Raw genomic sequence first — 16778 nt, forward strand, 5'->3', positions numbered from 1 at the left:
TTGGTTTGAAGTTTTAGCATCATCGCCTCGGCATCCTGTTGGTATTGATTTGCTTTATGGTGTTTATGCCAATTCTTGTATCCTTTATTTTCTATGCGCCAGTTTTCCCAATCACGCTCATCGTTAGATTTCTTTGCAATTCTTCGTAAGCGCCGTACACGTTTTCTTTTTTCAACCACCGTCTTATTATACGAATGGTTGGTAGTAGGCGTGATCTTTGCTTTCCCTGCTCCTTTAACCTGGAAAGCTAGGAGCAACGGTAGGTAGTTAGGTCTTTCCTTCTTGTCAGCCCATACTTGGTCTCTTATTTTCATCTCCCAGGTGCTTTTAATTTTCTCGATGTCTTTTTCACTTAGCCGAAGGCGAGTCTGTTGTTGGTTTAGCTCTATCATCCAATCGTATGATTTGAGTGTCTTGGGTGTGGAACGCCATGTACAGCTGAGTAGGTTGTGGTCACTGTGAATGGTTTTTTTGACCTCGAAACCCGTCAGCTCATGGATGAGCCCGTTGGAAATGAAGATATAATCCAGAGTAGCTTTAGAGTCGTTCCGTTCCCATGTTGGATAGTTTATTTGGTTTGGGAACAGTGTCGACACATTTTGGATATTTCTTTTGCTGATCACTTCATTTAAGGCTTTACCTCTTTCAATTGCCGGATCCAGGTGTCTCCTGTGCCCGCTTGCAATGGAGTCCCGGGCTTCTGTACATTTGGCGTTCATATCCCCGCAGATGATGAGCTCAATTATTTGAAATTCTGCATAAAGGTGGTCAATTGTTTCGGCGATGTTGTTGCAGAATACTTTGGTAGACATTCGCTGGGGGTTCCAATAGCAGTTTATGATGGCCACCATCTGTTGGGGGCCATTTTTCCTTGTGATCTTTCCCTGTAATTGAGATGTCAAGACAACTAGCATTTCATATGATTGTTTCCACTTTTTGGGTTCACTCAGTCCCGAACCAGATTTTATAGCTGTTAGTAAACCCGCAGACGGTCTACCTAGCAGGCCTTTCGCTGCGGGGGAAATCAGCACAGAGTATCCATCGAGGGCAGGTTGGTGGACGAGCCAGGTTTCTTGCAAACAAAGAATATCAAACAAACCCAGATCGACATCTCCAGGTGAAGTGAGGTGCATATGGCCTCTTGTGTTCCATGAGCCCAGATTATAGGCTCCCTTAACGGGTTGCTCGTTGCATTTATCAATGGAGGTTTTGTTATCGTCAATGTGACGAGCTAACCCAGGTCGTTGCTATTTGCCGTTGTTTTTTGACCAATTTGCCATAAGCCATTTCCATGGCCCTTTCGGTTGTCTTTCTTCTTCCGTCATTTTCTGCTGCATGTCAGCTCCGTTTGTGAAAACCTCGGGGGATAAGCAGTCCGACCTTGTACGATGTTCGGTGGAACCTTTGTCTTCTCTGTTGATTCTTATCAGGTGCTTTGTCCAGTCAGGATATTTTCTGGAGTGGTGAACGTTACTTTGCTTTGAGTAGTCTCTCGCCCTCCAATCTGCGGGGTATCTTGTGCCCCTGCCTTGATGGTATCGGCGACTGTGAGATACTTGCCTTTCCGGAGTATTTTGCCTTTCGGTTTGCAGGTATAGATCTTCCGTTTTGGATCTATAATGGATTTGACGTTTAGATTTCTCTGTCAAAATCTCTCTGGGTGCTTCGGTCTCCGTAGATCTCTTGCACTCCTTCAAAGATAGGCCTAATTGGTGGAATTCCTTATAGACAGACTCGTCAACAAGATCGATGGCAGCTGCTTTCAGATGAATGAAAGCTTTTGCTTTCTTTTCTCTGTGGTAGGGTTCGATGAGCACTAGGTCCTCTGTCCTGATCTTTTTCAGGGTTATCATTTTCTTTGTTATCTGGAGAATTGTAGATCTATTTAGAATGCAAAAGTTTTTCTCCACTTCCATTTGCTCGAGCTTAAAGACTCGTATCGTTTCTTTGGACACCTTTTTGTTACTCGCAACATTTCTTTCCACTCGATGCTTACAAGGACTTCTTTGACTGTCGTCTCTTTCACGCCTTTGTCGCTGTTTAGGAGGGTTTGTTCTTGTTTTCTCCCTCTCTATCTCGGGTTTATCTGTTTCCGGTCCTGGTTTTTTGGCAGCTTCCTTTCCACCTGCCAGCCTTGATGCGATTTTTTCCGTCTGGCACTGTTCATCTCTGTCCCTTTTAGGCTTTACTGTATATACGTCCTCTTGATCATAGGGCTGTTTTCCCCTCAGGTCGTTGTCGATTTCCTTTGGTTTCAGAGGGACATTGTCCGAGTGAGTAGAAATGTTCATTAAGTCGCTTCTATCTATCCTTTCAATTTTATGCAGCGATACCCATATCTTTTTCTTTTTCCTCTTTCACTAACACCCTTCACTCTACTCTCTCTAACTGCCTTTCTGCAGTCCAGAATTGAATGAAGACCCATTTTCTTCACCTCAATTCCCTAAAAACAGAAGTTTATTTTTTCCTTCTACTACGATTCCTCACATACCCCTCTTCCCTCCCTCTTCCCTTCCCTTTCCGCCCCCTGCGCGTGAGTTACTTCTTTGGGTCTCACATAGACAACTGTGTTTCTCAGCATTCACTTGTTCAGGTCTCATTCATAGACCTGTAAGCTTCTCAAAATGCACTTGTTCAGGTTTCTGGAAGGCCTATGGGTTTCTCAACATTCATTTGTTCAGAACATGTCCTCCAGGTTTCTACGGGATTTTACTGAATGAAAAAATAGAGAATGACATTTTAATGAAACAAACAATGAAATAAATATAGGTTTTTTTGGAGGGTCCGCCCAAGCCAGCTGTTTCCCCATTTTAAACCCCCCACCGAACCTCCTCCCCACCACATGTAACCCTTTACCCCACTCCCACATATTTTTTAAAGAAACATTTGGTATTTTTTCATTATTTTTTATTTGTTTAAATTTCATTCTCACTTTATTATTCGGTATAATCACTGTATACCGTCCTCCAGACCTCTGCGTCTCTGAGTATTCCGCAATCAGGTCTTTCTAAGACCTCTGGTAGGCTTCACATTCTGTACCAAAACCGGGGTAGCAAGTAGCTTCTCCAGCAAACTGGCCACCCTGGACCAAGTGGCAATCTCTCTGTCGGTGCAAGAAGCAGCAAAGTGCATGTCCTTCTGCTCCGGGTGTGCTGCTCCCACTGGGTCACCTGGCCTCTTTTATACTGTCTTAAGAGTTTGCGTCTTTATGCCAGCCCTTGTAATTGGCTGGGATTTCAAGGATTTTGTATCCTGGGTTTGGATTGGGCTTTTCGTATGGGTTCTCTTAATTGACCCTTTAATTTGTACCAAGGAGCCTCTCCACATTGGTTTATTATAGTATTCACCTTACTTGGTGGATCCATGGGTTCATAAGAGCTGAGTGACGTGAGGGTCATCTTGGATTCTCACCTGTATTAGCTTGTCGGCCCGTGGTGTTCTGCATCTGCCCCACTTTGGGAAGAAAACTGTCCTTGTGCCTCTTCCTAACCATGCAGTTTGCAGTTGTGCTCTTTCCTGGCTGTTTCAACCGTGTCGGGTTAAAGTTAAACAGACTTTTTGTCATGCCTCTGCTACAGCACCCAGAATGTTCGGCACAGTCTGGAGTGGACTAGTCTGCAAGTTAGAGTGCCAGTTGGCCGATGGGCCTTTGAATGTCCCAGGGGTTGAAGATATGGTGGGGGTGGTGAGCGTGTGGCATCCTGTCCCATCCACCCTGCGGGAGGCCCATCAAGCAGCAGCTGGACCAACCCAGTCCCTTACAGCTCGCCACCCTCACATAAAAGGATCAGAGGTTATGTCAACTCACAAAATGCCAGGGTGAGGTATCAAGTGCTCTGATGGTGTGTTTATGTCACTGACGAGTGATTTGGTGCCTAAACAAGGTGTAGGTGTCTTCGAAGCTAAAGGTTGTAACTTATTTCATAGGCTGCATCGTGCAGGGGGTCGTGTGTGTCTAGTATGTTCCCTCTAGGTAGGTTGGTGGAGATTAGGCAGTAGTCTGATCAAGAAAGAGGATTCATGTCCCCACAACTGATGCATGGTTGTCCTGCGTTCATATGCCGAAGAAAGCCTTCTAACATTCCGATAAACCTTGAGAAGTTGATGAATTGCCATGTTAATGGACAATGTAACACTGTTTCTCTTGGTTTTTGGGTGTTTCAATTACCTGCTGATGGCATATTATGCAATGTTGTTTTGTCACCCGATTCTGACAAAAGGTACGAGCCTTATTACGAGTTTGGCAGTGTGGTAAAAACAAGTGACACTAATTCTGTTACTGCTATCTTTTTTCTGGTAATAGAATTACCGCTATTTTCACAGCACCGCCGAATTCCAAATTTGGTGGAAGAGTGCATTCACCTCCAGCAAAAAAATGAAGGTACATCCACAACGTTTCCTCCAAAAACCGCTGATTTACTGCAGTGGCATTTCTCTTCCTATGAATCTGCCAAAATACCCAAGGAGTCGTATCCTCCATCATGTTTCACTACGCCGCCTGCCAGCACTCATAATACCATGGCCAGCACACAGGACCAGGTGGCAGGAAAAGTAAACACTTTTGGTCAGTACTTTATTAGATTTGCCACTGAATTACCACCAAACTTGTAGTGAGGCAACGTGCTCCGTAATGTGTATTTGGGCTGGAGCTAAATTATCCGAATTGCAATCGTATCCTGGATAACATGTTTTAGTCGACCCTGATCCAGTATATACATGGGCGAGGAGGGAGTGAAGCCTGTCTTGTATGTTTGAACGTTGGCTTGCTCTACGGGACTACTTTCACATTAATGGATGAAACGGTACTTTTTTAGTGTTACGTTACATGTATGGATCAATGGGAATACTTATTATCGTTGGAATGGGTTATCTTTTCTAGTTGGGCGTGTAACATTAAACACTTCTTGTAGACCAGAGAAATACAGAATAAAACACTTCACAGCGTAATGACTAGCCTGATTGTTAGCACACATGTTTAGAACGTAGCGCTTGCTTATGAAAAACGACTGATACGAATGCTGTCAAAATCACTCTATTGAGTCAGGCTCAGTAATGTTCTTTAATTTCCGGAGGAGTACACATCCTCAGCGTAAATCCTTGTGAAGACAGGAAGAGAGGACAACTCCAGTGGCCAAAGGTTCCTCTCTGCCAGTGTCACTGCTCCATGTTCTGAATAACAGTGGCCCGGGAATAACTCCTCTGCTGCCTTCTATTGATGGGAGGGACGGATATACACTGCTACAACAAGAGCTTCTTAGCACATATAAACCTCAGCCAAGCTGCAGGACGACTCATGCTTTTCTGTTTGCTCAAATAATATCAGTGAGATAATAGATTCTCCAATATAAAAATATGTTGCCATGTAAACATGATTAAACAGTTTCACAGACAGAAAGAGAAAACACAAACATGTGTTGCAGAAATACGAGCCTTGAAATACAACGTGTGCAGTTGTTCAACATATATCCCATAAGGGTGAGAAGAAGGTCAACACTGCTCAGAGAGGCATTGCCTGGAATACGTCTCTTTGCTCTATATGGCACATTGCAGTGTCCGCTGTTCTTTTTAAATAGATCAATACTGGCATATGCTGGGCACAGCCTGTTGAATTAAAGAAGTGTCAGTACATGATTCATTTGCCTGTAATTTGTGGAGATTTATAGCCCGAAAGCCATTCAGAGCAGTATTGTGAAGTGCCAGTTCTTACCAGGATTCCATGTAGGAGTGGGGGGTTTCTGCAAAGCCCTACACCACGACAACATCAACCCACCCCTTTACCTCTAACACATTTCCTGCTGTGTGTTGGATTTTTTAGGGTTAAAAGTAGAGAGTAGCAGTGATGCAGGCCTGCAATTTGGACACCCACCTTGTCATTGCATGTTCACTGAAGGAATGTTGCCACGACAAAGAGGGCACATTGTCCGTATGAGGGAAGTTGATGGGGCACAAGGAGGTTGGTGGGTTTGTCCAGTTTGTGGGATGTATTGACCCACTCTGCTATACTATGCGGTCTTGCTCTGCTATCTATGGTGCGAGAAACAGCAAAATGGCGGCAAAACCCTTGTGCGTGCCAAAACCTCCAAAACTGCGTTTCAACGCACAAAAAGATGGCTGCACAACCTGCCACTCATGGTGCATGTGTGGTGCAACAGAGCACACAATGCAGAAAAGGTGCCAGTGGGCTCCATGACAAGTAAACGTGGAGTACAGAGGGAGAAGCAGCGCTTTGCAAATGAAACTCCCCAAAAATTGCCTGTAAATTACATTTACTTTGCCGCTGAAACTTCAAAAGGCCTGTACATAACATTTTCGAACACTCAAAATCTTGCATGGCGCTAAAATTCAGTAAATATAATGAAGCACTGTGAATGTACAAAGTCCTAAAATGTTAAAAGCAATACACCTTCTCAGTAAAACTAGACTGCCTGTGAATGATAGCCCCTGTCAAAAATCTGTGTGCAGCCACACTGGGCTACCTGTGAGTGACAGCCCCTGTTAAACTGTCAAATGGGCTCTCACGATTAAATTTTAAAGTTGTCTAAAACTAATCATCTGCCGGATTAGCAAATATAAAAGGATTGTTGCTGAAAGGAGCACAGATCTCGGTTGTTTTGATCCCACAGGTTTAAATCTAAGAATGTACTTTTTTCTATGTCATCTGGTGCAACAAGTTTGTTTTAGACTGGCTGGGCCTGAAAAAGAGGTTTCCACCCAAGGGGAGGGCATTCCTCTCAGCAGATGTTCACTGACACATGATAATTGTGAGGACTTAACAATGGCAGATTCTCCAGGCCAGGAAATGGACATGTGAAAAGGTCGTAAACTAGGCTTGCAGAAGGAAATCCCAAAGGTGGGGGCTGCTCCTTGAAGGAAATCCCAAAGGTGGGGGCTGCACCTTGCCTCCAGAGACAGACAAAAGGCAGACCATTTGCTGCCAAGAATATGCAATGAACATTTTTTAGAGACTTATAACTCGCTATCAGAAGTGGTGAAAAATATGAAACGGGCAGATGTGTTGTTCTAATTTTTGGCCCTACATTTCAAAACGTGGTGGAACTGTGTAGCATATTCTGAACAGGAATGGCAATATATGTGGTTTTATGGGAACTGTATTTATGCTAGAATTGTTAAACTTTGCACACACATTCCTATGGCAAAACACGCATATTTGTGGAAAGTTGGAGAAAGTTTGGAAAATGTTTTCATGGCAAAATGGACAAAATGCTGCAAAAAGGCAAAACAAGGTCTCACAGCCGTGGGATTTTGATGAACAGATACTCCATAAAATATGTAATCCTTGTATGTGATTTTCGTGGAGGTTACAAAGGTATAAATATGTATTTAGGACACAATTCGATTTTGATACTAGTGTCTCGGAGAGGTTTCTAAGGATTGTAAAAATCAAACCCTAAACTTGACATCATCTGGCTTTGATCCAATTACTCGGATACAAGGCGGAGATGAGGCTCTGATCCAATCCCAGTTCACAGGGGCAAGTATAGTTAAGCCGGTCCATACACCCATTTTTGTGATGTCATTTGCAAGGATAAATGAGACATTGGACAGCACATGAGACAGTCTCTCTTCTGATTCCAGCTAAGCACTTTGTTCCAGCATTCAACATCCAGCCTTTAACATCCTTCCAGATCCAGATGCCAAGGACCAGGCCAAGCAGTAGCTGAACCATTGTCAGTTTGGCCACAATCCTCAACTAATCCTTACAATCCAGTGAAGCGCTGTGGTGTGGGAAGGCATCCTGAAACTATCTGGCTTGCAACCATAAGGCTTGCCTGATGAACTTGCCATACCGCTGATCTGAAATATCCAGAAACGAGAAGGGCAGATCCCGTGCAGTTCCAGCGACCGGCCTAGCTGATCCTGTCCTGCGCTTGATGTGCGGTCCTTCCTTGATAGACCCGATCCATTGAACAGAATCTTGACGGGCCAAAAATCTTAAATCCCAGTAGATTGTGAGTATTAACAGGACACTAGAGAGCTATTGTATACCTTGCTTTATCTTTCTCTACCCCAATCTCTGAACTATCCTTACTTTCATAACCAGTAACAGTGTTAAAATCTTTAGTGCTATCCTACCCTGTCTATTTGCTAAAGTGTCATTTTCATAGTCATTTTTATTTGTGTAACTCTTATACATAAATCCCTCTTCGAGTGTTTGGACTGGTTCCGCCGGGGAAGGCACTGGGGATCTGTTACTGAAGTCATGAATCAGTCTCAGGGCTTACTTCGTCCCAACCTGGTTGTCTAGGCTGCATGCTCTAGTCTTGAGTAAAAGCATAACCCATATTATCTGATTTTAAACTGAAGTTCTTGTCCAAATTCGTGTCTATTTCCGAAAAACATCTTTCACTAAAACCTCTATAACTCCCTCCATTTTAAAGATAGAAACAAAATTTTAATTCCCACTGATACCTAACATCCTCAGCTATCTCCACAGCCCAAAACCGCAACAGTGCGGTTGACCCGTTTTTATCAGAAATCGCACAGTAAAAGTTTGCAGTGAATTTACATTTTCCAAAAGATTTACACGTCTGAATGGTCTTTAAATTATTTCCCACTTTTCCTTTGAGATTCCAATTATTGTCTTTTGATTAAATCATTGCTTGTGATTGCTTGCATCTGTTCAAAGCGGCTCCCGTAGAAATGTATAATAATTTACACATTTTCTTAACTCATTTAGTGTTTTTGCTCAGCCAATTTCAAAGCCATCCTGACAGTTGAAAAGTCAAATCCGTGTTTAAAGGGGGAAGGTGGGAGAGATATTTTGTTTGGTCTGTCTTATTCCTGAGTGCCTGTTCTCTCCTCACATCTATTTAAATTGCTTATTGGTGGGTTGAGGGGTGTTGCAGTGGGAACCTCTAACCATAGCGCTATCTGTTCCAAACCAACCCAAAAGTATCCTTTTCTGTGCTGCATTAGTTTTGTGCTCATTATCTGATTCCCAGTGCATTAAAGATATTATTCAGTGTTCTGTCACCCCATTGGTGATTGTTGTTACCTATTAAAATATATTGTGATTTAAATTCTAAATAAATAAATAAATATTTACCATTCCAAACTAGCCTGATTCCTGGTTCAGTGTGACCTGGGTGTGTATTTTGAGAAGGGTGTGATATGAGTGGTATATCATTCAGAATATTGAACTTATAGACAAAAATAAATAAGGGTTTAATTTGTGCACTACATTGCTAGGCGAGACCTGGGTGTGTGCCTGATTGAAATCCCTTTACAAGTTCAGCAGCACTACACCCTAATCAGCGGCCAACACACACAAACACAGCCATTGTGCTCTCAAAGGAAATAGATGATCCCTTCCAGCATATTTTAGTCATATAAATGTTACATTAAGTACTTTGTTAATAGATACTGTCCTGTCAAAGCAGGTGTAGTGGCCTGAGGCAAAAAGGCTAGGAGAATGTCCAGGAGCTTCAGTTTCTGGAATGTTGGAGGGATTTTAGAGGAGGTGGTTGAGAACTGGTCTATGGTTGCTTTAGGCAGCTAAGGCGACATTTCCCTGTGCTTATCTTGATGCTTACATTTGACATAAAGATTAAAACTTACTCTCCTGAGTGGAGATTGACTTTCTAATAGTGTGTCTTACTGAGCAAAGCACATTATGAAAATCTATAATAACAGCATGAACTTTTTCCTATTGTGTGCTTTCAAAATACCAATTTTGAAAACGTAACAGATCTTTGCATTTGCCAAATATGTCTGTGATACAAGAGTTACGTGATTAAATATATAAGTACATAATGCACACTGTGCTTGGTGCTTATTTTTTTGGAACACTCACCCTAACATTAAAGTGCTTATAACCATGAACTATGTATGCTCATTTGGGCAGTTTCAGGATTTGGATGTGGGGATAAAATGACTGACATCTGGGTCTGAAGGCCACAATCCTCCTAATTTCTGGAGATAATTTTATTTTAGAGGAGGAAAGGAAGCCCCCCAGCCCAGTGTGCAGACATCTTTAGTGAGTGATATATATATATACATATATGTATATTAGAAGATTGATGCAATAACGCCCCAGTGCCATGATTTGAAATGAGCCACTTTTTTAAAATACATATGACCTTAATTAGACTTGAATGTTATGCGTTTTCTGCCCCAATACAAACTAGAGAACATCATATTTCATCACCCAGCCCCTGATTACCGAACTGTAGCCTTTATTTTTGCACAGGCAAATTGTATCCCTGAATTTAAGTAGGTAGCCTATGCCAGTTTTTGGGTGTGGAAACGTAGTCATCCTGCAGCGACAACCATGGCTCTGCATCCCAGACTTTCTTCCCAAAAGTCAGTTAGTTGCCTTACGTTGCGTCCCACGTTACAGAAGCGTACTAATACCCAGTGCAGCTCTATGGACATATACAGAAGCTTAGGGTAAAGAAATATCCTCCCATGAAGTGCAGTTCAGATATACAATAAGTGATGATGTACATGCACATGCAGTGTGACATTTCTTTACCGCCTTGATCACCTTTGATCTCCAGAAAGACTGCTCTGCTTGCATTGTCACAGGCAGACGTTTAACACGTGATGACTGTTGTATCGTTCAAGATGCATATTTGCTTGCGCAATATCCAAACCACGCAGTCTACCTGCTGCCTTTTTGCAATATCTTCACCCCAGAAAGAATGCACATACATACACTTTGTTCATGCACGTTATGGTGCATGTACAAGGCACACACGTTTCAGGGAAGCATGTACTCCCATTTTGCTCCAATGTTATTAGCTGGGCAATGTGGGCATGTGTAGATCATCAGTGGGGAATGCAGGCAGAGTGTAGCATGCACGTCACGATGCAAATGGAAGGTTAGGCGAGGTAAGTACCGTTGTACCTAAGTTTTCTCGAAAAGCTCGATCCAAAGAATGAGTCCCTACTAAACATGACGTCACTGCAAAGTGAAAGAGAAGAGGCGGGGTGAGTATCGATGGTGATCCATGCAGATCCAATGGGAAGGAAGAACAAGTTACAAAGCATCTCATGCACAATAGTGACCTATAGTGACCTACCTGTTCTCCATTGCTGGGCAACATGGATGGGCTTGTCCTCCCAAGGACAACTCAAATGTATGTCAGGCTTTCCACACGGAGGGGCTAATTCACTGAAGCGTTTTATAATGGCAACCCCATTGGAAAACACTCTGTGAATCAGCGCCTTAGTGTGTGCTCTTTCATTGAATATATTTAAATGGAGATTATTTAAATATGGCTTGGATCAGTCTGAAAATCTGACAGTAATTCACACATTGGTGGATTGGAGAGTCCATCTGTATTGTCTAGGTTTCCCCAGTAACAGCGGGAGGACTGACCTTTAATGACCCATAACGCCCATTATGATGCAAGCGGCAAGCGAGGTATGGCAATAACACTCAACCTGGTAGCATAATTTTGGAATAGAGCATGCATCCTGCAATTATATCTGGAAAGTTAGTGAGCTATATATATAGTCTGTTGGATTGCATGTAAAATCCTAAAGGCCACAAGAAGTACAGGGCAATCGATGCCCAAACTCGCATCACAACTTGTCTCAGGAGAGTTTAAAGGTTAAGCAGGTAAAAGTAGATAGCACACCTCATTTGCCTCTATATTGGGAGCATGGGCTGAACGCAGGATATACACTCAGAGGTGTGGCTCAGCGGCAACGCTTCCAAACAACAATAACACTTATCAGCATAACTATGTCCAAACCACAAACAATGATTGAGAACACAAATAACCCACCACTGCAAGAGAAAACACAGATAACATACAGGCTACAGATGTACACCAATCTGGCTGGATGAATGAGAACGTTTATAAGGTGCCTTCTTCTAGAACTATTGACTCAATGCACTGCCGAATTTGCAGGCAGTGTATTCTGGGAACTTTACCACAGGAGGGAAAAAGAAGGTGAACTGTTAACAAAACACCAAAAAGGGATTGTTTAAATGTTTTTGGGTTAGGTACAAAATGGGAACTAATCGGTTCTTAGGGCTCAAGGAAAGGCAATGGTTTCAAGGTGCATCCAATGTCTGGGATAGGACACCAAACATCAGTTCTCCACCGTAGTCTTCAAGTTCTCTACTTTAGACTGTGTAAGATGTCTCAACAGCTGGATTGGCAGTGTTCCGGTATCATGGTGTGTACCTACTCTTAATGTGCAGATGGAGGGGACTGACACACAGGTGGCCCAGTGGATTCTATAGACCTTTATTTGGAACAAAAATAAAGAGAAAACCTATTGTTCCCTATATCTATGCAGGGGTTCCCTGCGTCAACTAAAGTGCTAATGGGTCTGTCAGGATGTCTTAGTAATTTAATTAGTCCACCGTCCTGTGTCCAAACTTCCCTACCTCTGTCCTGCACACTTATAACTAAACGAAAGGTTGTGCCAATGTTCTTGGTCCAGGAGGAAGACTCCCTCCTCCGAGACTGGATAGAATATTTATGGTTGCAAGTTCCTCAACATGGGGAATGACGCCCTTCCCATGGCCTTGGTTGCCAGGAGAATGACTCCCTTCTCCTGGTCTCTTGACCTCTCCGTTTTACAGACACAGGGGGAATGACTGCCTTCCCCTGCTCTTTCTTGGTTACTAGGAGAATGACTCCCTTCTCCTGATATTGTGGTACACATTTCACAACACTAAGGGAATGACTCCTTTCCCCTGGCTTTTCTTATTCTTTGTTTCAGAGTTCACAACATCAGGGGTAATGGCTCCATTCCCCTGGTTTTTCTTATACTTTGTTTCAGAGTTCACAACACCAGGGAAGGGGAGAAAGACTCCCTTCCCCTGGCTTTCTCTTATTCTTGGTTTCACAGTTCGTACACTTGGTTTCACAGTGCACCACACCAGGGGAAATTACTCCCTTCCCCTGGCTTTTCTTATACTTTGTTTCAGAGTTCACAACATCAGGGGGAATGACTCCATTCCCCTGGTCTTTCTTACACTTTGTTTCACAGTTCACAACACAGGGGGGTGGGGGAGACTCCCTTCCCCTTGTTTTCTCTTATTCTTGGTTTCACAGTTCGTACACTTGGTTTCACAGTGCACAACACCGGGGGGAATGACTCCCTTTCCCTGGCTTTTCATGCACTTGGCTTCTCACTTCACAACACCAGGGGAACAACTCTCTTCCCCTTGCCTTTCTCTCACTTTGTTACACAGTTCACAACACCAGGGGGAAAGACTACCTTCCCCATGGCTTTCTCTGACTTTCATTACACGGTTCACAACATCAGGGTGAATGACTCCCTTCCCCTGGCCTTTCTTGACTTTATTTTGAGGGGCCAAGACCACGGTTTCCCCCTCTTCAGACTTGGGCAGACCTGGATCACTCTCCTGCCAAGTACTGCTACGAGGAAGATGGTGTACATTTCTCCTTTCTTTTGGATGTGGGTCCCAGGCCCCTGTTTTTCTATGGTTTGGTTCTGGCAGACCTGGTTCTCTCTCCTGCTAGGTACTGCCACAAAGAATAGTACTTATGTTACTCATTTTTCATGGGTGCGAGTTCCAGACCTGTCTCCGATTATTCCCATTAACTTTCCTGCCATTACTGGGACCCGGGAGAACCATTCTAGTGTGTGCATTACCCCCTTCATCCCCTCAAGCTCTTTCGTATCTCCCCTTAACTCTTCCAGGGTTTAGATACTTTGCCGGGACTTCCAGGCCTCGGGGTGAACCTCTGAGGCTTTGCAGGTTGGTCTCCGCTGTACTTGTGATGCTGGCGAGCCTTCCTGGCTTCAGGATTTGGTTTGCCTTCTCGTGGCGAATGGAGATGTCCTCTGGCATCTTCCCACTGTGCTCTGACTCTCCCCGGCTACTTTTCAGCATCTTTCTCTCTTGAGGTGGACACCGGCTACTCTTGCGGACTGCCTCCTTGTAGTGTCGCCATCCGCATTCTTCTTCCTTGTGGCTTCCTGATCCGTGCTTCGCATCCTCTAGTCCTTCTTCCCTTTTATGTTTGAGCAACTGCTTACTTGGTTACACACTCCCCCATTGAAGACTAGAACGTTCATCTTTGTTCATTGGAGCCATTACTCCACACCTCCTCCTCATCTCAGTGTCCATCAGACACGCCTCCCTAAGGTAGTCTATGTTCTTCTTCCTCATAGTATTTATCAGACAAGTCTACCTGAAGTAATCTATGAACTTCTTCACCTCAGAATTTAACTCCATGGAACTACACAAATACATAGGTTGGTTCGAGTTGATATTGGGGTGGATGGTGGATGGATGTGTGTAGGGTGCTGGGTGAGGATTATCATGCTGCGTTCTCCCCAGATATTCTCCCCTGTACCCAGAGGGGAGTGTCTCCCTATGAGACCCTCCCGCTGTGCACCACCTAGCAGGGTGACTACCGGGTAGCAGCCTCACCACCATAGCCTCATGAGAAGGTCTTCCCCCTCGGGGAGAAGGGATGATATCTCGGGATTCTTTACACTACAAACAGCTTCCACTATGGTTTGATTGTGTTCTGGTACCACAGCAATGTCTTCAAGTCCACATGGGTGGATGGTTTTGGAAGGCTTGAAGTCCTATTGTGGATTGCTGAGCAACAGCAAGTGCCAGTAGTAATGGCTATTAAATGTAGGATGCTAGGGCTTCTACTGAACAGACCCGCCCAGCTGCGGCTCTCCTATCGTAGGCTACTTCTAAACACACTGCCTCCCTCTGATTACCTGGGTGTCTTGGTCTATTGATCCTGAGTGTAGGAAAGCACAGAGGTTCTTCCAGCAGATGCCCTTTCTGTTGCCCAAGGATTTAGGAAGTGTCTCACTACTTCATTGTACTAGATGTCCACACTTCCTGTGAAAGGGGACTTTTAACTGTCAATAGCGCCATCAAATAACCAACTGAAGGGAGAGTTGCCATACTATCTGTACCTGAAACCTAACAGGAGATTTGTGTCTTGCAAGCCTCCCGCTAAAATCCAACAGAGGCAGCTTCCCAGAGATGACCACCTTCTTTGCAGCACATCTCAAAGTGCAGTTGTCCAATTTGAGTTAATGCGTGTCAGACCTCAGATGCAAAAGTGGTGGCACGGTTCTTACTTGTGCCTGAGTGCCCACACTGTGACAGGTCCCCCGATGTCCTTCTTTCTTGAGAACAACGGCTCTGTCCCTCCATACTGAAACAGACTCGAAGGGCGTGCAATGGGCTCAGTCCACCCTTCAGAAGTCTTCCACCTCCACGTGCCAGTAACTTCGGAAAGTGCAACACTACAGAAAGAACTTCCTGGGAAAGCAATATGGCATCTAAAAAGAAAATGCTTTCTCAGCAAATGTTCCACCTGGAGGACCAGTGGATGGAGGGCAAGTTTATAAAAATGGTTGTGGCCATAACTCAAATTACATTAACGACAACATTCTTCTTTGATGGATGTTGCTTTAGATGGGACTTCATTAGCCTTGAGCAGTATTTTATGCATGAAGTTTTAAATTTTTCCTGGCCCCTCTGAAAACAACTTGGGAAAATTCTCTTTGACAACCAGCACTGCTCTTGTACTGACTGTTAGCACTTGATCCTCTGTGCTGGGGTCCAGTTTGATTTTGAGTTCTGATTGATCATCCAACCCAGGACTGCTGGGCCTTCTTCACTCAAATATATTCTTGTGGTAGTTTCTCTCCCTTTGAACTCCACTTTCCCTTTGATTTATCCCATTAATTCAATTGATGCCCCTCTGAAAACTGTGGGCTTGTGGCGAGTGCTGAGGACTTCAACCTTATCGGTGCCCATCATCTCTTTGTATGTGCGAAGGGGTAGAATGGTTAAGTCCGAACCTGATTCTGCCATGACTCTTGTCTCCATGCCGTTTATTCTGATGGCGCAGCAGGGCTTTTCCCTCCCGGCTCGTGGGCTGTTCACATTAGCACCATGGGTCTCCCTTCTTCTTCGGAAGAGGATTCTCTCTGCATTGTACTCTGCATTGACACTGGCAACTTTTTTTATTTCGCCATCTGCATACCAGCAAAAGGTGTCCGATTCTCTTGAACACTGAGCACTCTTTGTCTCTGGGAGGACATTCCCTGTCATTTGCCAAGTGCTTTGTGCTGGTGCATCTGTGGCACTTCAGTGGTTCCTTCCTTCCACACTTCCCCTCTCTTGCATCAACGACTGGTTTCTTCTTCTTGCTCCAGAATGCGACAGCCTGGACTTCAGCTGGGCCTGGTCCGCCCGCATATTCTTTCCGACGTCCTGCGGTCTTCTCAACCGCCCTCGCAATTTAGACGGCTTTGTCCAGCTGCAATTCATTTTCTAAAATGAACTTATCCTGCACTTTTCTGCTGTTGGTGTGTACCATTAGCATGTAGCAGATCAGTCCTTCTGTGTTGTTTCTGTAGTTGCACAGTGCGGCTAATTCACGTAGCTTCGTTACATAATCGTCCACGGGTACGGATGCCTCCTGTTTGTGACTGCAGAACCTACTCCTGTGCAAAACGGTTTATACACGTCGTCGTTGTCATCCGCCACCACTTCAGGCGGAAGGCTTGCAAATATCCTCTGACCTTCCAAGCCCAGCGCGTTCAACAACAAGGCTCTGCGCCTTGACGCCATGTACCCCGCACCTCCCAGCGCTTCCAGGTACATAGTGAAGAGGGGTTGCCATTGTGGCCATGTAATGGTAGGCCTACCTGGCGTTTGTAGAAATGGCGGGGGTGGGGTTGCCCCTTGCATGGCGCCGCGTGGGTTGTAGTCCTGATCCTCGTTGCCAAATATGTAGTATAATAATATGCAGTAAGATTCTGGGTGGCTGGTTTGTATT

The 16778-nt window shown here is 44.3% G+C and overlaps 1 protein-coding gene across 3 annotated transcripts in view; it reads right to left on the reverse strand.

The window, feature by feature from the left end:
• The window catches only part of KCNQ3 (potassium voltage-gated channel subfamily Q member 3), a 1253156-nt gene that overhangs the window by 199726 nt on the left and 1036652 nt on the right, over positions 1-16778 (reverse strand). Inside the window, exon 10 of one of the 3 annotated variants that reach the window (XM_069621644.1) lies at positions 10871-10927. The exons of the other annotated variants lie outside the window; for them this stretch is intronic. Coding sequence (XP_069477745.1) covers positions 10871-10927 — 57 coding nt within the window. The remainder of the gene's footprint in view (positions 1-10870; positions 10928-16778) is intronic. 3 annotated transcript variants of the gene reach the window in all.

This window comes from Ambystoma mexicanum, chromosome 5q (assembly GCF_040938575.1).
Source record: "Ambystoma mexicanum isolate Mex_15411 chromosome 5q, UKY_AmexF1_1, whole genome shotgun sequence".
Lineage (NCBI taxonomy): Eukaryota > Metazoa > Chordata > Amphibia > Caudata > Ambystomatidae > Ambystoma > Ambystoma mexicanum.